A 23,129-nucleotide genomic window follows, 5' to 3' on the forward strand; every position below is an offset into this window, starting at 1 on the left:
TAACGTTATTATTGTTAATGGTATTATTTTCCTAAAAAAAAAAAGGTTCTTAGGTGAGTTCTTTGGGGCATAAAGAAAACTCTCTAGGGAATAAAGACTTAGTCAATTAATATTGATTTAGGGAACATATTTATCTTTTACTCCAAAAATTCACTTGATTGTGTTTAGCCTCCTAATCTTCATCTTCATCCACACTACTCCTCCACCGCCAAACCACCACCACATTTCGGACCACTTTGCACTCTCATTTCCGACCACTTCACACACACTCTCTCTCTTTCTCTCACTGATTTTACTTTCTCTAGGTCTTTCTTTTTAGATTTTCTCTGGCTGCCCTAAACCCTAGACCGTAAGAGAGGGAAAGCTACAAACAGAGAGAGAGAGAGAGAGAGAGAGAGAGAGAGAGAGAGGGGATTAGGTGCCTGGGAGAGGAGAAGAAATTAATGAGGAGAGGAGAAGAAATTAATGAGACAGCAGAGTTGGTGGTGACCAAGTAATTGATAAGATTCTTAGTTGGTTCATCATAATTTTCTGCTCCCCGTGAAAAAGATTCACCCCCTCTCCATGGCAGCTAGAAAAATGAATAGGGATCTTATTGGATATTTGTGGAACTCATACTCAAATCAAGGTGGTTCCAATTCTCCCTCAGTGTGAAGGAATTTCCCCCATGGATAATGAGGTCTCTTCAAACAGTTTAGTTAATGAAATCAGAAACCCTATTAGTGTATCTCAAGTCTTCTTTTGGATTTGGTAATGGAACCTTCCATAGTCATTTACTAGTTAGTCTTCGGTGGTCGGAATGGTGATGTTGGAAAATGATGGTTGTGGTGAAAGTGACCAGAAGATGAAGATTAGAGATCAAAATTCAATCAAGTGAATTTTAGGACTAAAGAGTGAATATGCCTCTAAGACTTTATTCACCGGAGATTTTTGTTTATGCCCCAAAGTCGCGGCCAAAAAAAATGGTGATTGATTTTACAAAAGAAGAAAAACAAACAGTTTCCACCCAAAATTTAGTAGCCCCAAAAATTTTCTTCTTCCTCTGAGCCGAGGCCTTAAATTTTTTTTTTTGTTGAACTGAGGCCTTAATTGCAAAAAAAAAAAAAAAAAAAAAAAAAACAGTAGCGGGTCATTTGATTGATTCTACAAACTATTATTGTCTTCAATTAGGTAACAACAATCTCATCATCAGAGATTCGATTTTCATCTTTGAAAATTATGCATAAAACAGCGCAATCTTGGTTCACGGGGAGTTCTACCATCAACGAGCAGAAATCTTCTTCGTTGCTTGCAGATTGGAATTCCTATGCCGCTTCACAATCTACTGAAGATACTGGATCTTCAAATCTAGGGTTTGATCTCGAATCTGCTGTTAGAACTGCCAATAACACTGTCTCTGGTACTTTTGATGTGTAAGTTTTCTCATCTTTAACTCATTTCTTTAGGTTTTATTATCTCTCAATTTGTTGTTTGATAAATTTTGCAACTTTCGAATTCTCCAGCTTGATCTAATCTGATCAGCTATAAATTCATGTATAATTGTTCTATTTGAGGCAGATTAGGAACTAGTACTAGATCTTGATGTTATATAGAATTAGTGTCAGGTTACCGATTGAATTACATATTAGATACATTGATGGATGAGATTTTCTAAGATTTTTTTGGGGTTTTTTTATTTGCTATTTAGTGTTGATATGTTAATGGTTTTGGAACTTAGCCCTAACTTGGGTGTTCTATAGGAGTTTCAGAGTGAGTTTCATGCTTAAAAGGGTGAGAGTGTTAACCTTCTAGCCCTCGTCGATCTTCCCATTTGATGCTCCGAAATCTTTTGAGTAATTCATTTGTGCCGTTCTCCTAGTTGACGATTGCTTTACCCCCTAAACTCTCTAGTTTAACAACGTTTTGGTTTTTCATGTTAAATTTTTTTTTGTATTTCCTTCGTTGCTTCTTGTATAGTTGTAATCTTAGATGCACCTTTTATCTCGTAGTGCTTTTCTTTAGTATAGGTCATGATAGTATAGTACTTTCCACCCTTCCCAAAATTTTGATAGCTGCCTGCAGATACCACTTCATGAAGACGCCTTAAAAGCGTAAGATGAATCTACTAACTTCTAGACTTAAACCAGAAAGAAATAAAAATAATGAATAAGAAGAATGCACGGATGAAATATACAAATTGTATACGGGATAACCTTGGCCTCTAAAGCCATTATAAAGGGCATCTAGAAAGAGAGGAATAACAAAGTTTTTTAGGAGGATAATAGTTGTACCAACATAGTAGAAGAAGATGTAACAGGAGTTGTATTCCATTGGTCTAGAAACCTTAATACGGCCAAAGTGTTTTCGTTCACAACTAGGAGGCTTGAATGTCATAACATGTAACCTTGGTTCTCAAGCTTGCTTCTAAAAATTTCCTTGCAACATATTAATTCAAAGTTTGAAAAAAAAAAACGAACCTTGTCTATCCCCATTGAGTTCCTGAGACGGGTCTCCCTCCCCATCCAGACGGCATCCCGATCCCAACTAATTAACAAAGGAGATCAGACAAGTAGGAGCCTGGCTGAAGTAGGATCAGTCCTTGTCCAACTACTTATGGAATGAGCTCGAATTATTAGGACCAACCGACCAATGATGTGGCTGTTGATGGTGGGTATCAAGGAAAATTGTATTTAACCCTGTCAACCTATTTAAAATCCACCACCACCTATACACATAACATATTCGTAATGGGTCTTTTAGGTACTTAATACTTTCATATCATGTTCTTGTATTTCTGAGCTGTAATATGGTTCTCGTGAAACTATAAATGGCATACACCATTTTGGCTCTTGCGACCAATGTACTTGTTACTTGTATATATGTTAGAATACTAACTTTAGTTGTTCTTCTATCTTGGTTCGACGATGGGTTTCATTGAGTGAAAACCCTCCTCAGGAACATAATGAAACATATCGTACACTTTTAAAGATGTTAATTCCATTGACTAATGAACCTTCCCAAAACATTCATACATTGATCTAATTGTGATTATGGTTTTATGATACTGAATTGACGGCACAAATAACCACTTTCTTATGAAAAAATAGACCTACGGGTCAAGCACTGCTATCCACTTCTCCTAAGCATTGACAGGTTGTGATAGTCTATTTACTGACATATCTATCAATGTTCGTTATCACGCATTCACGTGACTTATAGAATTCATTTTCCATGATCTCTTTAGGGTCTCGAAAGGAGTCAGAGACTTGCCTGGGAACCTTCAGTCTGCTACTAGCAATGTTCCATCTGGGAAATCACTCATGTACTTTGGGCTACTGCTTGCTGCTGGAGTATTCTTCATATTCATAGCATTCACCATGTTCCTTCCAGTCATGGTGTTGATGCCTCAAAAATTTGCTATCTGTTTTACAATTGGTTGTATCTTCATAATAGGATCATTTTTCGCACTTAAAGGTCCACAAACTCAGCTTTCACACATGTCGTCAAAGGAGGTACTGTCCCTATCTGTATTTGAGACTCTGAAATCTGAATGTGATTTTACCAAATAGTTAGAAAACAACAAAGTTCTTCATATAATTTTACATTCGAACACTTCCATAAATATGTACTATTTTCTCTTTCAGAGACTTCCATTTACCCTGGGATTCATCGGAACTATGGTCGGTACCATCTATGTGTCAATGGTGCTTCATAGTTATGTTCTATCCGTGCTCTTCTCTGTATTACAGGTATTGAACCTTTGTTTTGTCTCTCGATTCTCTTTCTTTTATGCTTTCAAGTTTCAACTGATAGGAATTTGATTTTACCTTCTACTTTCTCTTATTTCCCGCATTCCGGAATATTCATTTGGGCGACCCATTGGTTTACCATACTATTTTTCACCTTATAAATGTCATTTTATATCATTATATGCTTTATTTCTGAATTTCTATAAAATAAAAGCAGACTTTAGTTAGGCTGGATCATTGTATTAAAAATAGAGTAATTGATGGGTTAGCTTGAAATTTGGCAGGTCCTTGCACTTTCATACTATGCTTTCTCTTACTTCCCCGGAGGATCGACAGGAATGAAATTTCTTGCTTCAGCTCTTACTTCTTCAGTGATGAAATGTTTCGGCAGGTGACGTCAATGTATGTAATTTCGGTTCTTTCGATCTACCTGAGCTACAATTTTGTAAGAATATATATGTGACACTTCTCTTCAACGTTATTGAGATTTAACATGCATTTGTGAATTGTGATGGTATATTTGTCTCATCTCTCTTGACCTCAGTTCCACAACTCAATAGACTCTGCAAAAAAAAAAAAGTCTTGTTTATGCTATTTGGTTGAAGCTGATAATATTTTGGAGAGAACTTAGGGCATAAATTGTTCTGCAGTGATACTCTTGTCTATCTACTAAGGGTAATATCCACGTGGAAATTGTTCCTAGTTGCAATTGTGCTCTTTATGTCAAGGGGTTTATATAAGCAACCTTAAATTTTCTTTTATCCTTTTTCCTACCCCATTTACCAAGGAGCCGAGGCATTCGGAGAAGAAAAGTGTGAGTCAAAGAGGCTAAACTCGGTTGAATGTCAAAATAGAGTATTCTTCAATTGCACATTAGCGGGGAAAGAGTATTATTTTTCGAAGAGAGATGATAGAATCACAAAAGATTTTGACACAAAAATAGTTCCCAGCTGATGTGGCGGTTGTGATTTTCATCTCTCAATGGTCTAGATTTGGTCAAAGTTTGAAACCACACCCGTCACATCAGCTGAGAACATTTTTTTGTCAAAATCTTTTGTAACTTTATCATTTCCCTTTTCCGAATTCTTTTTGAGGATATAATATATTGTAGATAGATATGAGTACATCATATGACACAGATACATAGTAAAAACCAGATAAGCGCCCATGTGACACTAATAGGAAAATGCTATTTGTCCTGCAAAGTGTGGCATGAATGACCAACAAGGCCAGATTGTTGACTTCATGTGCAAATTTAGCCTTGTGGGACAATTCAGGTCACTTTTTGTCGAGCCAAGTAGCACAAGTTATAGGCTATTGCGAAAACCTTAATGGGTCACTAAACATATTACATAGACCCCAAGTCCCCTATACCCAATTATATCCTGAGTTTCTTTGCCCCCTAGTCTGTTTAGGTGGGTCACTCACTCACTCCAATGATGCAGGAAACAACCCAATGATTATATTTACCTTCCTAACCTACCTAATCAGATCTGAAACAAAACAAAAATGAGTTGGGTGGAAGAAGGGAAAGGGCTAACTAACCACTCAAAAGTGTTCATCAATATCCTCCACAAAAGAAAAGAACAAATAGATAAGTCCATGGAAGTACCCATAATTTGGCATTGATCACACATTACTTTATCCAATGAAGATAACATTTCATGGGTTTAAGGGATGAGAATAATCGGTTTCATGCATAAAAATATAACTAGGAATATCCTAGTATCTTACTCAACTATATTCTATATTTTATATATATATTGAGAGAGAGAGAGAGAGAGAGAATATAGAACTTGTATTATTTTCTCTTATCCAAAGAGGAGATTATATAAATTACACAAAATGTCTGCTTTTATAGGCAAATATGCAGGTACTCTCCCCTTTCTCAACTCCAAATCACTCCCAATTTTCTTGTTTAAAAGAGTAGCATAATTCATTTTTGTGTTTATCGACCCAAAATTCGTGTTGTTTATTGTATATTTAGGTAAAAAGGTGGACATTGACTATACTGTATTCTTATTTTTCTTTATGTTTGACTTTACAAAACATATAATGGAAGTTCCATCATTCGTCTAATGTGCACAAAACTTTGATATTTGAATATATATTTTCATGAGTTTTGAAGCAAGAGATATCTTTATTACTTTTTTGTGGAGAGAATAGTAGTTTTTTTACTTATATATTTTGATAGTTGTTTGCAGGGGTCACTAGTTTTTCTTTATATGTACGTGTTATCTATCTGATTAACTGTTTGCATGTATCAGATGTTATATCGCCCACAAAGTTTGGCAAACAAGTAAAAGAAGACTTTTGGACTATAAACTATGTTTTTTGGTTCAAATTTATACTAACAAAATTATTACTCAAAATTGCTAGGTAGTTGAATACTTGTGTATCATTTTGACAATTTATTACACTTCCTCTGTTTCTTTCTTTGTAAATTTTTTTTTCCGTTCTTAAAGATCAAAGCGGTGAGAAAGGTTTAGAAATATAACGGTACAATATAGAAGAATCTATTTGTACCAAAATGAGTAAATTTTAACATAGAGATGTAAATTTTAACATAAACTAACCTTTTTTAATCTACTCTCTATTTCACTACATACCTACAACTAGGTTATAGCATGCACTTTTTGGATGATAATGTAGTAAAAAAGAAAGAATGGTAGAAGGACTACAAAAGTATACTTACCGCAGGCTTAAATAGGAATTAACCATTTATTAAAAGTGAAAAAATCTATCAAGAGATAGAAAGAGAGTTGACCCGAAAATGAAAATCGTTGATTTCATGTAGGTCTGGAGTAGTCTTTGACTCTTCTAGAATTAGCAAATATACCAACCTCTCAATGTTCACAAGGCTAAATGTTTCTTCTCTAACAGATGAATTAATCAAGAATGCAAAGTACATAGCAACTCCAGGCAAAGGAATTCTAGCTGCCGACGAGAGCACTGGCACAATTGGCAAACGTCTCTCAAGCATTAACGTCGAAAACATCGAAGCAAATCGACAAACTCTTCGTCAACTTCTCTTCACATCACCAAATGCACTTCCTTACTTATCAGGAGTCATTCTTTTTGAAGAAACTCTTTACCAAAACACAACAGATGGTAAACCATTTGTTGAAGTTCTTCAAGAAAACAATGTCATCCCAGGAATCAAAGTTGATAAAGGAACAATTGACCTAGCTGGTACTAATGGTGAAACAACAACCCAAGGGTTTGATTCACTTGGTACGCGTTGTCAACAGTATTATAAGGCTGGAGCCCGTTTCGCTAAATGGCGGGCCGTTCTCAAAATTGGGCCTACCGAACCGTCCGAGCTATCAATTCAACAAAATGCACAAGGACTTGCTAGATATGCTATAATTTGTCAGGAGAATGGGTTGGTTCCTATTGTTGAGCCAGAGATTTTAACTGATGGAAACCATGATATTAAGAAATGTGCAGCTGTTACTGAGACTGTGTTAGCTGCTGTTTATAAGGCTTTGAATGATCATCATGTTCTTCTTGAAGGAACTCTCTTAAAACCTAATATGGTCACTCCTGGTTCTGATAGCCCAAAGGTATAAACTTTATCTTATAAACAGTTTTTTAGCTATTACTAGTAATTTATATAAACAGCTAGCATAAGAAAAATGAGTACATATACTGTCCGAGTGATTTTCGCTTGTGACTTAGACAGGGATGTAATATGGGCCGGGCCGTGATTGAGATAGGGATCTAATGGGAACGACTCGGGCCCTTCCCTTGGCCTAGACAAGCCTTGGATAGGTCGTCTTTTGGGATTTCCTAGGATGGCCCAGCCTGGTCTGGTTCTCTGTTGGACCGGGTTGGCCCAGGGACCCCTCACGATTGACACCACTAGATTGTGAGAAATCATTATTATCTTTTCACCTGTCAAGAAATTTTTCTCTGGGTATATCGAAAAAGTGTGTTTTCATGGTATTATATGTATGTCGTGTGAATAAGTGCGTCTTGATTATATCACAAAGTTCATATTATATGTGTGCCTTGTCCTAGATGGTTATATGGTCCATGCAATGTGTTGGTTATATCGTAACAAAACCTAGTCTTGATCGACGTATCAGGCAAATGTCTCATTAACCTATGTGGTAATTTATATTTTTATATGTATATATAGGTTGCTCCTGAGGTAATTGCAGAACACACAGTGACAGCATTACGTCGCACTGTTCCACCAGCAGTTCCAGGAATTGTGTTCTTATCGGGAGGTCAAAGTGAGGAAGAAGCGACTGTAAATCTTAATGCAATGAACAAGTTAGATGTGTTGAAGCCATGGACATTGTCGTTCTCGTTCGGACGAGCACTGCAACAAAGCACACTCAAGACATGGGGAGGTAAGCAGGAAAATGTAGGAAAAGCTCAGGAGGCATTCTTGACAAGGTGCAGAGCTAACTCTGAAGCAACTCTTGGGAAATATGGTGGCACTGAGAATTCTGGTGGATTGGCTTCTGAGAGTTTATATGTCAAGGGATATAAGTACTAATCATTTTAAGTTAACTTTGGTTTATATGATACATAATTATCAACTATATCGAGAATTCATGCATGAAGTCGATCCATGTTAACTTTCTTTCAGTAGTATGACGTTTGTTTTACATAATTAATATATTTCCTTTCACATGCATTTCAACAACTCCGAACTTCGATCTATCTAGTATCTAGTACATTACTACGTTCATTCTGATTTCACAATATGTCTGATGATATTTTCTCGAATTCACTATATATTTCTAGTATATTTTAGGGTAGATTCTCATATGACCTTGGTTAATGACCAATAGACATTACTATATATCTTGTCAATAACATTCATTTTCTTTGGAAATTCAATTGGTTTATGACCAATAGACATTACTATATATTTCTAGTTATATTTCCTATAACTTATCGTGCTAACGCTGATGTCATGTTTGAAAATCCACTTTGAAAATTCAATTGGTCATTAGTTTTTTTTTTTTTTTTTTTTTGTTAAGGATGGTCATTAGTGGAAAATACTTAGATAATTTTCTTAAAACATATTTCAATATCAAAAAGTACAGATAATAGTAGGGGAAGGTATATTAGTTACTCTCTTTCCCATCCATATTGTGTGGTCGTTTAATTTTGGATTCCATTTATGTATAATTTATTCATGGTTAAATCTGTTTTTGCTTTCAATTTGGGACCAACTCACCATTTTGGTTCCATAAGTGTTTGGCAGTAGGATTTGCCTTCCACGGTCTAAAAAATTTTTTTTTTTTTTCCAGAAGTACCTTTGGAGGTCAAAATAGAATTAAATCTCAAAAACTTTAAAAACATTAAAACTATCTCATCTCTCCTCCCTTTCATCATTTCTCTCCTCCACTTCATCTCTCTCGCCACCTCATCACCTTTCCCGACGAAGGTCGTCGCCCGGCCAAATTTTGCGGCCACCTTTAAACTACAAAAATGAAAAATCTTATTTCTCTCTTCTTTTTTTTCGTCCCTATCTCTTTCGTCCCCCCCCCCCCCCCCCCTCCCCTCCTCGCTTCTCTTTCTACACTCTTCGATAAAAGAGTTCCCTTAAGCTAGAGATCTGGTTCACCAGACCTTTGAAGATCTGGTCAAATTTTAGTACCTAACGAACTAGATCTTTTGTTTGAAGGTCGCTGAAAAATTTGGGCGACTGGCGACCTTCGTAGAGAGGGTGATGAGGTGGGGAAAAGAGATGAAGTGGAGGAGAAAGGGAAAGATGAGGTGACTTTAATGTTTTTAAAGATGATGTGACAGTTGGTCTTGTTACTTAAACTAAGAAAACCTATAAAAATTATTAATTCATATAAATTCTAAATTTAAAAGTATTTTAAGAATATCAATAGGTGGTAGTTAATAAAAGTGGTTGATTACTAAATATAGCAAAAATAGTGTTACTCTACCTTGAGGTGTCAAAGTTAATCATAAACAATTGAAAAAAAAATAATGACAAAATAAAGAAAATCTAAATTAATATTTCTAAGACACTATCATTTGTTTATATATATATTTTTTATTACACACACAGATATACAATATTAACGAGTTATTAATTTGACTTAATATTAATAAAAGGGTTGAATAAAAAAGTTATTATTTTATTTTCTAATTAAGTAGATAATCTTCGAGCCTTAATATATATTTCAAACTCATTTATTAGATTAATAAATCTAAAAGCGGTCAAACTATTTCGTTAAGCAAATATTGACCCGTCGTAAACTGGTTCAACTATTTGGTTGTAAAAATAGACTTTTTCTCTTCTATTACTTCATTTCATATAAAAAACACTTCTAAGATTTATCAGATAAGTTAAAACAAATTTTTTTTATTTTTAATTAATATACTTACAACAACTAAGTTAATATACTTAAATCATATTCATTTTTGTGTTTATTAATAAGCCTTTTGTTTTCACTATTATCGCGGACTTTAATTTTTGTCTTTAATCGCATATATTATTTATAAAATAATTTTCTTTTATTATTATAAATTGAAAATGAAATGTTTTTGATCAAAATGTAATTTTCTTATTTAATCACATGTATTGCTCACAATAATCGTTACATTTATTGCTTATTTTTTAATAAAAATGTAGTTATTATTATAAATCAAAAAAGTCAAATGTATTTAAATTGAAAAATATTACATATTTCAAATAATAAATAATGTTCTTAATAACTTTTATTATGGTAAAATGTAATTAATAAGACTTTATTATTAAATCTTATAAACATTAAATTAGTATAGTAAATAGTTAAGATTTAAGTTTTATACGCATAAATTTGTATATGTGTTTGAATTTAAAATTATAAATATTAAACATATAATATAAGTAAATATAATTAATTAAAATAATCAGTTACCTAGCCTTTCGCACATTTAATAAGTTGTTTATAAGCAACAGAACTACCGGACATCATACAAGATAAATATATAGGATTATCAAACTCTAAACAGCGCGCATGTATATTGTTTATTAACACGGTCTATAATTATCACCAGCCAATCGATCTATAGCGAAATAAACTATATTTATATTTTTAATTATAATTAAATTACTGTTTTCTTAAAAATAATTCTTTAATTGTATATATTATTTATAGTAATTGTTACATATTTTTCTTATTTTCACTTGATACTATATGATATATAGTAATTTTTTAATAAAAATGTAATTTTCTTGTATTATTATAAATCAAAAAAGTCAAATGTATTTAACATTGAGAAGTTATACATATTTCAAATAATAATTAATGTTATTAATAAATTTTATTATGGAAGAAAGTAATTAATAAGTTTTTATTATTAATTTTTATAAGCATTAAATTAGTAAGGTAAAATAAATCTAATTAATTAAAACATACATATGTACTTTTATATATATAATCAAATTTGTTACTGATAGATTACTTTTAAGAGAGATGAGAGGAGACAAGCTCCTATCTAAATATAGGTAACAGTTTAAAAGTAATTTAGCATTACATTTTAACTTATTTACTTATTGTTACTTGTAGGCTTTCTTAAGAAGGTATATAGTTATAGGACTCTAATTGGTAGATGCCATCTTCTACTGTTATATTAATTTAAATAGCTGACAACTGTTGCTTGCTCCAGATTCTCAGGCGTAGACCTGAGCTTCGAGTGGTTATTACAACCACGGTTGAAGCAAAACTAATGCCTGATCACTTCAAATTAGAATTTGGGCCATACACGCCAAATTAGAATTTGGGCTTTGCAATCCTTCTTTTGTCTCCCATATGCCCGTCTCCCATATGCCTTAAATAGACGTTGTCCTTCATCTCTATCAGTGTTAATGTGTATAACAGTGTATAGTAAACAGTGTTAGTGTGTATAATAGTGAGTTTTGAAGCAAGATGTATTTTATATATATATATATATATATATATATATATATATGCTTGTATTTAAAATTATAATTTTTGAAGCAAGATGTATTTTTATAATTATATAATTTATAATTTTTGGGGCTACTAAAATTATATATATATATATATATATATATATATATATATATATATATATATATATATATATATATATATATATATATGTGCTTGTATTTAACTTTTTATAATTTTCATGAGTTTTGAAGCAAGATGTATTTTTATAATTTTTGTGGAGAGAATAGTATTTTTTATATATATTTTACTAGTTGTTTGTAGGAGTCACTAGTTACGTACGTGTGATCTATCTGATTAACTGTTTGCATGTATCAGATGTTGTATCGACCACAAAATTTGGCAAAAGAAGTATGTTTTTTGGTTCAAATTTACACTAACAAAATTATTACTCAAAATTGCTAGGTAGTTGAATACTTGTGTATCATTTTGGCAATTTATTACACTTCCTGAGTTTCTTTCTTTGTGATTTTTTTCGTTCTTAAATATCAACACGGTCAGTTATCGAGCTTACCACATCTATGATGTACAAATGTCAAAACATCGAAGCAAATCGACAAACTCTTCGCCAACTTCTCTTCACATCACCAAATGCACTTCCTTACTTATCAGGAGTCATTCTTTTTGAAGATAACTCTTTACCAAAACACAACAGATGGTAAACCATTTGTTGAAGTTCTTCAAGAAAACAATGTCATTCGAGGAATCAAAGTTGATAAAGGAACAATTGACCTAGCTGGTACTAATGGTGAAACAACAACCCAAGGGTTTGATTCACTTGGTACGCGTTGTCAACAGTACTATAAGGTCGGAGCCCGTTTCGCTAAATGGCGGGCCGTTCTCAAAATTGGGCCTACCGAACCGTCCGAGCTATCAATTCAACAAAATTCACAAGGACTTGCTAGATATGCTATAATTTGTCAGGAGAATGGGTTGGTTCCTATTGTTGAGCCAGAGATTTTAACTGATGGAAACCATGATATTAAGAAATGTGCAGCTGTAACTGAGACTGTGTTAGCTGCTGTTTATAAGGCTTTGAATGATCATCATGTTCTTCATGAAGGAACTCTCTTAAAACCTAATATGGTCACTCCTGGTTCTGATAGCCCAAAGGTATAAACTTTATCTTATAAACAGTTTTTTAGCTATTACTAGTAATTTATATAAACAGCTAGCATAAGAAAAATGAGTACATATACTGTCCGAGTGATTTTCGCTTGTGACTTAGACAGGGATGTAATATGGGCCGGGCCGTGATTGAGATAGGGATCTAATGGGAACGACTCGGGCCCTTCCCTTGGCCTAGACAAGCCTTGGATAGGTCGTCTTTTGGGATTTCCTAGGATGGCCCAGCCTGGTCTGGTTCTCTGTTGGACCGGGTTGGCCCAGGGTCCCCTCACCATTTCCACCTGTCAAAATTTTTTTCTCTAGGTACATCGAAAAAGTGTGTTTTCATGGTATTATATGTATGTCGTGTGAATAAGTGCGTTTTGATTGTATCACAAAGTTTATATTTATACGCGTATATAGGTTGCTCCTGAGGTGATTGCAGAACACACAATGACAGCATTACGTCGCACTGTTCCACCAGCAGTTCCTGGAATTGTGTTCTTATCAGGAGGTCAAAGTGAGGAAGAAGCGACTGTAAATCTTAACGCAATGAACAAGTTAGATGTGTTGAAGCCATGGACATTGTCGTTCTCGTTCGGACGAGCACTGCAACAAAGCACACTCAAGACATGGGCAGGTAAGCAGGAAAATGTAGGAAAAGCTCAAGAGGCATTCTTAGCAAGGTGCAGAGCTAACTCTGAAGCAACTCTTGGGAAATATGGCGGCACTGAGAATTCTGGTGGATTGGCTTCTGAGAGTTTATATGTCAAGGGATACAAGTACTAATCATTTAAGTTAATCTTTGGTTTATATGATACATAATTATCAAATATATCGAGAATTCATGCATGAAGTCGATCTGTTAACTTTCTTCCGGTAGTATGACGTTTGTTTTACATAATTAATATATTTCCTTTCACATGCATTTCAACAACTCCGAACTTCGATCTATCTAGTATCTAGTACATTATTACGTTCATTCTGATTTCGCAATATGTCGAGATGAATTCACTATATATTTCTATATTTTAGGGTAAATTCTCATATGACCTTTGGTTTATGACCAATAGACATTACTATATATCTTGTGAATAACATTCATTTTCAATTTACCCAAGATAATATTATAGAAAAACTAAATAAATATCAACTACTCCCACTAAATAAATTATAGGATAAAGATAACAAGTAGCATATTTGGTCCCCTAATAAGTGGTAAATCAACCAAATACCTTTACCTAATTCAACTTTATAAAGACTAAATTCTAGGTCATGGTCACTATGAAGCTTGTTACAAGTGATATCTTGACATATTTTTGTACCTCAAAAGTCAAACAACTATGAGAATTGTAGATGATAAGAGATCCCACTTGCATATATAGTTTTTTCTTTTATCCAAAAAGTGATTATATTTTTCCACTCAATCTTACTTTCTCTTTATAGATTTTCTTCGACGAAAAATCATTTATGAATCATTCTGATATATCCAACTTCCGATTGATTTCGGTCACTTCTAGCCAATTAGATTCACACAATTTATATTGAAATTTTTCGAAAACATCCATAATAATTGGTCTAATAATGAAATAGGCTTCATCTATGAGGATAAGCAGTATATATGGACTTATAGAAGATTTACCTGAAATTTTGAATAATGTGTTCTTTTTCATTAGTATTTAGTTTGCATGGCTCCTCTGATGCCAACTATGGAGTCTTGTGAAACGCTATTGACAAGCATCCTTAGATGGCATTCAGGGAGCCAGGCAGACCACCAAAATCTAGAACTCACTCAAGCTCTTACCCCTTTTGTTCAAACATCCAACGCGCGAGTACTTATTGAACAATCCTAGTTCTGCAACTACAAAGAAATGATTGTTTTTGTAAGTAATAGTATACGATTTTATCGATCGATAGGGCTACGCTTGTACTTAAATAGAGTTTGTCAAAACTATATCTAATAAAATTAGCTAAACCCACAAAAAAGAAATGGAACTATAGCTAGATTTGTAATGATATATACTTACAACTGAATTTGGAGATGAAGATGGGTCTCTCTTTCCTCCTTTACTTCTCTCTCTATCAATCTATGTGGTTTCCCTTGAGAAGAGTAAGCAAATTGAATATAAAGACTGAAGTCCACCAAAGGGCAAAGGAATGAATGAAGAGGAAAGACTTAGTTTTTGGTCTTCACAAGAAACAAACTTTGGATTTTTCTCCTTGGAGAAGAATACTCTATTTTTTTGTTTGGAGAATTTGTGTTACCCCCTCACCACTCATGGGTAATGAGGTATACTCCTCTTTCAATTGGAGAGATACTCCATTTTTCCACATGAAAAGATGAAAAATGGCAATAGCTCTATTATTATTTTTATCCCATGTTCTTGTCGTGTCCATTCGCCCCTATGGTGTCGCCGTCTTCCCCAGCGTTGTATGTCATAATTTTTTTCTCTCATTTGTATCATGTGCCGACGTTTTATAATCATATTATTTTTCTCTCATTTGTTTCATCTAACGACATTTTATATTCATATGGTTTTTTCTCTCATTTGTGTCATTTTTCTCTCTAATCTTTATTTTTTCAATACCATGTTAATCTTCATCTCCAATATTATGAAAAGGGCAAAACAAAATATTTTTTTTGGGATCCATTTTGTTTAATTTGTCCCCAATTTGTGGCAATAGACCAATTTAAATAAGTTTCCAGCAGTGTGTTTTGGCCCCCAAAATCTAACTTTCTTTTGTTTCTTACTAAAATTGTTGGCAGTATTGTCATTTCAATTTTCCTTTTCTAAATATATCCACATAGGTACATACCACCCTTTTTCTCTCATCTGCATCATCGTCAAATCCTCCACCTCACCTCTTTTTCATCTTTTATGGTCGTTGTGAGACAGTCTCTGGCTGCCAACATTCTTCAATGACTTAAAAAAAAGGTAAGGTCAAATCGAACTGCCAGACACTTATGGGGGTCAAAACGGTGAGTTGATCACAAATTGAGGGTCAAAACAGAATTAACACAAAAAAAAACTTGCGCTTCTTCTCCCATTACTGCTCCTTCTCTGTTTCTAGGTTCCCCTTTGCTGACAGAAACTCCTTACTGAAGAAGAGTTTCTCGGTCTGAAACACTTGTCTTCACGAAGGGTTTCAGCTGGGGTTCCTGCTAGTGAAGCGGAACCTAGAGAGAGAGAAAGAGAAGATAGGAGAGAAGAGAAGGTGTTGGTGGTGATGATGCGAGAAGAAGAATGATTTTTTTAAGGTCATCGAAGTAGGTCGGTGGTTGTCGACCTTCTGTGGATGACCATGCATGAAGAAGAAGAAGAAGAAGAAGAAAAGGTGAGATATGGATAGACTAGCTAGTAACCTAGCACCATGCCTTTGTAAACTAGGATGAAAAATATTAAATGCACTCACCATTTTTGTTACCTTACACTCACATCAAATATCAAATGTTTAGTCCAAAGGGGTTGTTAGTGTATTAACAAAAATAGTGGGTGTATACCCAAATTGGATTTTACCCCCTGTGCCATAGGTCTAGGTTGGGCTTCCAAGTTGACTTTGGGCCTATGGGCACACATCCGCATGCCCAATATAACCTAGGCCCTAGTTGTGAATCTTTTGATCATCTCAAGTAACTAACTAACTAACTAACTAAGGAGTCTTAATTTCTTCAAAAACTTGTCTTATAAAGGTGTAAATATATGGATAAGCCAGAATTATATATTTCTCTCTATCTTTTTACTCTCTACCACTAGTTCCGTCTAGAAAAGAGATTCTTCTAAACTCACCTTATAAAACCTAACTCTTATAGACTTGATTTTCACAATTCACACATAGAGAGAGAATGAAGGTTTCTTCAGGCATTCTCTTGTTCATATTCTTTTTGTTACAGACTTCCACTACTTATGGTCTAAAGAAGGTAATTAATAATTTCTTTTAGATTTTCACTTTTCAAACTTCAATGGGTATCACTTTAACTACAAATTTTGATCTTCTTCTTCTTTTCTCTGTAATAACTCTTACTCTATCTACTTGCAGTCTTATGTTGTCTACTTGGGAGGACATTCTCATGGACCTGAAGTTACACAACTCGATATTGATCGAGTTGTAGATTCCCATTATGAATTGCTAGGCTCTTTCGTAGGAAGGTGAGATTTCATATAAATCTCTCTCTCTATATATATATACAGGTTCTGTTAAAGTTTGTCCACGTCTAACTCAAAACCAACTATGTACCATAGGTACTATTAATTAATGTAGTACCTTCTTCCTGTCCATGAGACACTATTCTCACGCCTCTTTACCTGTAGCTAGGGGTCTTTAAGTTCTACCATTATCTTTTTACTGGGTAACGTAAAGTATGTGAGTCAGTGGGTTCTATCACTTATCGTGCTAACTCTAATGCCATGTCACGTTTTTGAAAATCCACTTCAAAAATCAATTGGTCATTAGTGGAAAATACCTAGACATTATTTTATTTTTGTGTTGCAAACCTAGACATTACTTAGTCAAAGAGCTCTTTTATATTATTGTATATGTGGGACTATTCTGATATTCACTATCGATCTTCTTGTTATAGTCACGAGAAGGCAAAAGAGGCGATCTTTTATTCATACAAGCATCACATTAATGGATTTGCGGCCACCCTTGAAGAAGAAGAAGCTGAGGCTATCTCAAGTGAGTTATGTTTATTTAATATACTTAATTCCTTTATCTGTTTATATTATGGGTAATTATGAAGTGATTGTATCATTGTTACTAATTGAGATTAAATTTTTCAGAACATCCCAATGTTATATCAGTATTCTTAAACAAGGGAAGAAAATTACACACAACGCGATCATGGAATTTTTTAGGAGTCGAACAAGGTGATCAAATTCCTTCACATTCTATTTGGAAAAAGGCGAGGTTCGGGGAGGATATTATCATTGGAAACCTTGATACTGGTAAGTTTGACTTATAGTATCACTAATAACTTACAATAATCATAATTTAAATTTTTGGTTCTCTAAATCCTTACTTTAAGCTTTATTCTTCTTCTTATGTTAATCAAAATTACTCCAAGTTTTGAATCAAGTACAAATGTTGACTTAAGTAAGCCAAAAAAAACATTTTCTTTTTGTTAGCTAGTTTATATTCTAGGGTTGACTTGATAATCACTCTATAATATTTTTCTTAATTTTGATACTTTAGTTGGTAATGGTTAATACATATCACCAATTTTAAAGAAGATATGAAAAATCAATTTAATCGAAGAAATTCATTCGACTAATCCACTTAGAAAAATTCAAGTTTTATTTTACCAAAAATATGTTTAAAAGGGATATTATATTTTCATGGAATATACAATTACTTTGAATGAAAAGTAAAGAAAATTCTCCCATCACAATCCATGCATGTATTTTGGGCTAGACCCACATTATACTTTGTCTTTTTGATGTTGACTTATATTATTCTTTCACTTAAATTTTATTTAACTTTTAATTTTTAGTTCTTTTCTTTACTAATATTCAATATCTTATACTTTATATTTGACACTTGCCCATTTTTATTGATTGATATTAATGTTGAGTATAATTGGTTTAGGGGTGTGGCCTGAGTCACCAAGCTTTAGTGATGAAGGAATAGGAGCCATTCCATCAAAGTGGAAAGGAATTTGTCAAAATGACACCATAGCTGGAGTCCCATGCAATAGGTTCTTCTACTTTTCCTAACTCTTCAACTATCACAATATTTTGGATATGCTTGCTTTTTTCTTTTTACATAAAACGAGCGAAAATAAAACCAACATAAACATTGTCTTAATAGAATAAGAAGAGAAATGCTATTGACCCGAAAATTACAACAGAGCACAGGCCGAACACTGATGTGGTCGATTCTCTTTCTCGTGCCAAATAGCATATTTCAAACAAGAATATTGTCTATTGTATGAAAGCAAAAAAAAAATATGACTAAATGGTGATGCATGTTAATTTTGATGAGACTTTACACTTATAACTATTGTCTGTTGTATAAAAGAAAAAAAGAAAAAGAAAAAAAGACTTAAAAGATACAGAATAATTCTCTTGTTGTTTCTTAGCTAGGTCAACTTTATCCAAGACATATATAGTGGACTTCTAACTTTATATTATACAAGAAAATCAACGTCCTAAAGTTGTGAAATTCCTTCATCTTCTTATGTTGATAACTTGATAGGAATATAGGTTTGACATATATGATCCACAACTAGAAAGGCAACTACATATTGTCATCTATTATTCTCTACTATAAAATCAAAAGTACATGTTTGAATAAAAGAAAAGAAGATGTAGAAAAAAAAGTTCATATTCTCGATTACCATTTTACTTTCGTTTTTCGTCTTTTTCAATAAGTGTAGATCATTTGTGCTATTTTGTAGTGCACTTCGATTATTCTATGCAATTGCAAATGAAAAATATTGAAACTACAAATCAAATAAAAGTACATCTACGACTTGAATCAGTCTGGTATTTCTCATAGTTTGATTTGTTGGACTATGGGTTTCTAAATAAACACGGAGATCAATCCGACTCATGCCAATTATTTATCATGGACTTTGATGAAAAGTTTGTTATTAAATTTTATTTTTTATGATAATAAATTTTCTTACACTTTACTTACACCTTGTGATATACAACAGAAAGTTAATAGGAGCAAGATATTTCAACAAAGGGTATCTTGCATATGCAAAAGAAAATCAAGTGAAGATAAATTCAACCATAGATTCAGCAAGAGATGAAGAAGGACATGGGACCCACACTTTATCAACGGCTGGTGGTAATTTTGTAAGTGGGGCCAGCGTTTTTGGTTTTGGTAATGGAACAGCAAAAGGTGGGTCCCCAAAAGCTAGGGTTGCTGCATACAAAGTTTGTTGGCCACCAATAGATGATGGAGCATGTTTTGATGCTGATGTAATCGCAGCCGTTGATTCAGCTATACATGATGGTGTTGATGTTTTATCTGCATCTATTGGTGGTGATGCTTGTGATTATTTCTATGATGGTGAATCAATAGCTGCTTTTCATGCTGTGAAGCATGGGATCACTTATGTTGCTTCTGCCGGTAACGATGGACCGTCGGACGGAACTGTTTCCAACGTTTCACCGTGGATGTTAACCGTCGGAGCTTCTACTATAGATCGGGAGTTTCCTGCATACGTTGAACTCGGTAACAACATGAAATTCAAGGTACTAACTCTATCCTTAACCCTAACCCGGACTAGGGGTGTACACGAGCCGAGCTCTTAACGAGCTGCTCGAGCTCGGCTCGACTATTGCTCGTGCTCGACTCGAATATTAACGAGCCCGAGCTTAACACGAGCTTAAAATCAAGCTCGTTTACATAAACGAGCCGAGCTTGAACATTCTTTAGAGTATCACGAGCTACTCGTGAACAGCTCGTTTAACATACTCTAATAATAGTATAGTACATAATTACGTATTAGTATTGAAACTTGTACATGAAATATCAACCATTAAAAAGTTATCGGAATATGAATCATTAATCATTATTATTGTATGTGACAAATGATCATTGAAGTATTTTAATGATTTAGAATGTTTTAATTTGAAGTATTTTGATAAACGAGCTTAAAACAATCGAGCTCGAGTTCGAGCTCGAGCTCTTTCAAACTTATACGAACCGAGCTTGAACAAGTGGACAATTACTCGAACGAGCTCGAGCTCGAGCTCGACAGTCAAATACACGAACCGAGCTTGAACATCTTACTACTCGGCTCGGCTCGACTCGAGTACACCCCTAACCCGGACACAAGGTGCAGACGGTGAACCAAAGTTTTTTAGCCGCTCCCATTATTGCTATAGGCGCCGCTTATTGTCAAATTTTGTGGGGGTTTATGCCTGAAAAGGGTGCTTCTGGCAATAACTGGGGGCCTTTAGAATTTCTATATCGATTCTGGACTCTTAATGGGCAAAAGTACAAATATAATTGGGTCAGCAACCAACCCTAGAGTTGTTTGATCTGTGTTCCAGACTGAGCCTTCTACTAAAGGGGTTGTACCCCTTGCTACTTCTAACATGCCACATGCCCTAGCTGAACCGGCTCGCTAGTCGCTATGGCACAGCCTGTGAAACCCTAGTGAGAGGTATTTTCACCACTCTAGTGGGACTAGTCCCCTAATCGCTTCTTTAGACCGATTGTACATGTACACACTTGTAAACCACCTGTCCTAGGTGGCTGATAAGACAAGGAGTAATTTTATCTTTTGACACGACGCAAATGCTAGAGTAAAAATCGATTTTTATTGTTTTTAACTAATTTAACTTTCGAAACAGGGTCAAAGTCTTTCTGTTAAATCATTGCCACAGAAACAGTACACAATGATCACAAGCTCAGCAGCAACAGCTGCAAATGCAACCGCTGAAGATGCGTAAGGCTAAAACACATTAAATTGTTTTTCATTTTGATTATTTTTCTCTAATTTTAACCTAAACTTGGTCGAAAATTCGTGTCAGTGAATTGTGCAAACCAGGGAGTCTTGATCCCAAGAAGGTGGAGGGTAAGATCTTAGTATGCCTTCGAGGAAGCAATGCTAGAGTCGATAAGGGTAGTCAAGCATTGCTCGCCGGAGCTGCTGGGATGATTCTTGCCAATAGTGTTTCCACTGGAAATGAAATCATAGCTGATGCTCATGTTCTTCCTGCTTCTCATATTTCTTACTCCGATGGTCTTCAAGTCTATGCTTACATTAATTCTACCAAGTACGTATCAAAGATGTTTAATTTTTTGTTATAAGGATAACAATTGTAGGTCTCTGATAGTCTGAGAAAAATTTAGATGAGTCAGACAGAAACAAATATTTTGAAATCAGTATGAACTAGTAACTCAGAAACACCACCTTAGAGGCTTAGACTAACAATTACTTTTTTTTAGACGGCCAGTAGGTTATATAACTCCATCAAAAACTCAATTGGATACGAAACCAGCTCCATTCATGGCTTCTTTCTCATCTAAAGGACCCAACACTATCACACCAGAGATTCTCAAGGTATCACTTTCTTACTACTATCATCATTTCAAACTATATTTCGGTTATAAAATGTACTAAACTTTTGTGTGTTTTGTGATTTTGTATTTAGCCTGATATTACTGCACCAGGAGTCAGTATTATAGCTGCATATAGTCAAGCGAGTTCACCTACAAATGAAGCATTTGACACCAGACGAACTCTGTACAATTCGGATTCGGGTACATCGATGTCTTGCCCTCACATTTCGGGTATAGTCGGACTTCTTAAAACCCTCCATCCGAATTGGAGCCCAGCAGCGATTAAATCCGCCATCATGACTACAGCGAAGACGGCCGATAACCGACATAGGCCAATGCTTAATTCAAGTTTCCTTGAGACAAATCCATTTGGTTATGGGGCAGGTCATGTTCATCCTAACAGAGCAATGGATCCTGGCTTGGTTTATGACTCAACCCCAAAGGACTACTTGAACTTCTTATGCAACCTTGGTTATAATGAGACCCAAATCCAACTCTTCTCAGATAAACCTTATAAATGCCCGAAATCATCTAGTCTTCTTGACTTTAACTACCCTTCATTTTCTGTCCCTAACCTTAATGGATCAGCTACCTTTACTAGAACTGTCAAAAATGTTGGTTGGCCGAAGAGCACGTATCGGCCACTGATACGTCATCCGATCGGATTTAGGGTGTCGGTGGAACCCAAGGTTTTAAAATTTGAAAAAATTGGTGAAGAGAAGACTTTCAAGGTGACAGTGAAAGCTAAGTATCCAAGTTCTGGAAAAGATTATGCATTTGGAAGGTTGACATGGTCTGATGGAAAGCATTACGTGAGGAGCCCTATTGTGGTGAAGGCAGCTTAAGACTAATATATATGGAATAGGTAGTAAGGTTTTAATATGTCGATTTTAGGTTTTTTGCTTTTTTATTTTATATGTCGTGGTAAACTAGTAAGATATGTTTAATATTTAATACAAGAAAGCCAAATGGTTTATTAGTTTTATATTCTTTCTATTTGTCATTGCTCTATATGGAGAATTGGTTCTTTAGTTTTACTTTGACTAGGTATAGCTCGTATTTATAGGACACCAACATTTTTGTCGAACACATTATGCCATTGCAAGCTTTAGTTATCCGAGTACATGAAAAAAAATAAGGAGAGGCATTAGTGGGTGGAACTCTTGGAACCTCAAATATTTTGAATGAAAAAAACATTTGCAACTCGACTATCCCAACCGGACTCTCCATGCTTATGTAGTCTATTGTACTCTCCGAGTGCTCCCTGCTCAAAACAAGTTGCAATCTAATAATGCAGAGAACTACTTATTTCTTCATGTCCATTATCGAGGAA

At 34.5% G+C, this 23,129-nt stretch overlaps 4 protein-coding genes and 1 pseudogene across 5 annotated transcripts; all 5 read left to right on the forward strand.

Annotated features, from left to right (window-relative positions):
• The first annotated feature begins 160 nt into the window (after positions 1-160).
• Positions 161-4,245, forward strand: LOC147536412 (protein transport protein sft2-like). The gene is made up of 4 exons (XM_086640049.1): positions 161-1,412; positions 3,224-3,491; positions 3,624-3,728; positions 4,013-4,245. The coding sequence occupies exons 1-4, from the start codon at positions 1,219-1,221 to the stop codon at positions 4,121-4,123; spliced, it is 678 nt and encodes a 225-aa protein (XP_086496175.1). The 5' UTR covers positions 161-1,218; the 3' UTR covers positions 4,124-4,245.
• Positions 4,246-5,349: 1,104 nt separating this feature from the next.
• On the forward strand, positions 5,350-8,379 carry LOC147536413 (fructose-bisphosphate aldolase, cytoplasmic isozyme 1). Its single transcript, XM_086640048.1, has 3 exons — positions 5,350-5,601; positions 6,612-7,294; positions 7,873-8,379. The coding sequence occupies exons 1-3, from the start codon at positions 5,574-5,576 to the stop codon at positions 8,236-8,238; spliced, it is 1,077 nt and encodes a 358-aa protein (XP_086496174.1). The 5' UTR covers positions 5,350-5,573; the 3' UTR covers positions 8,239-8,379.
• Positions 8,380-12,189: 3,810 nt separating this feature from the next.
• On the forward strand, positions 12,190-14,592 carry LOC147536414 (fructose-bisphosphate aldolase 5, cytosolic pseudogene; annotated as a pseudogene). Its single transcript, XR_015225182.1, has one exon. The product of XR_015225182.1 is annotated as a fructose-bisphosphate aldolase 5, cytosolic pseudogene (transcript).
• LOC147536415 (fructose-bisphosphate aldolase, cytoplasmic isozyme 1-like) lies at positions 12,851-13,561 on the forward strand. Its single transcript, XM_086640327.1, has 2 exons — positions 12,851-12,901; positions 13,196-13,561. Exons 1-2 carry the CDS (start codon positions 12,851-12,853, stop codon positions 13,559-13,561), a joined length of 417 nt encoding a protein of 138 aa, XP_086496453.1.
• A 1,835-nt stretch (positions 14,593-16,427) lies between the features above and the next one.
• LOC147536416 (subtilisin-like protease SBT5.4) lies at positions 16,428-22,781 on the forward strand. The gene is made up of 10 exons (XM_086641926.1): positions 16,428-16,691; positions 16,811-16,920; positions 17,352-17,449; positions 17,554-17,718; positions 18,359-18,467; positions 19,431-19,977; positions 21,085-21,179; positions 21,265-21,510; positions 21,683-21,797; positions 21,889-22,781. The coding sequence occupies exons 1-10, from the start codon at positions 16,617-16,619 to the stop codon at positions 22,639-22,641; spliced, it is 2,313 nt and encodes a 770-aa protein (XP_086498052.1). The 5' UTR covers positions 16,428-16,616; the 3' UTR covers positions 22,642-22,781.
• Positions 22,782-23,129: the final 348 nt, after the last annotated feature.

Source organism: Eschscholzia californica, unplaced genomic scaffold (assembly GCF_041429995.1).
Source record: "Eschscholzia californica isolate CP2 unplaced genomic scaffold, dmEscCali1.0.p SCAF_5, whole genome shotgun sequence".
Classification (NCBI taxonomy): Eukaryota; Viridiplantae; Streptophyta; class Magnoliopsida; order Ranunculales; family Papaveraceae; genus Eschscholzia; species Eschscholzia californica.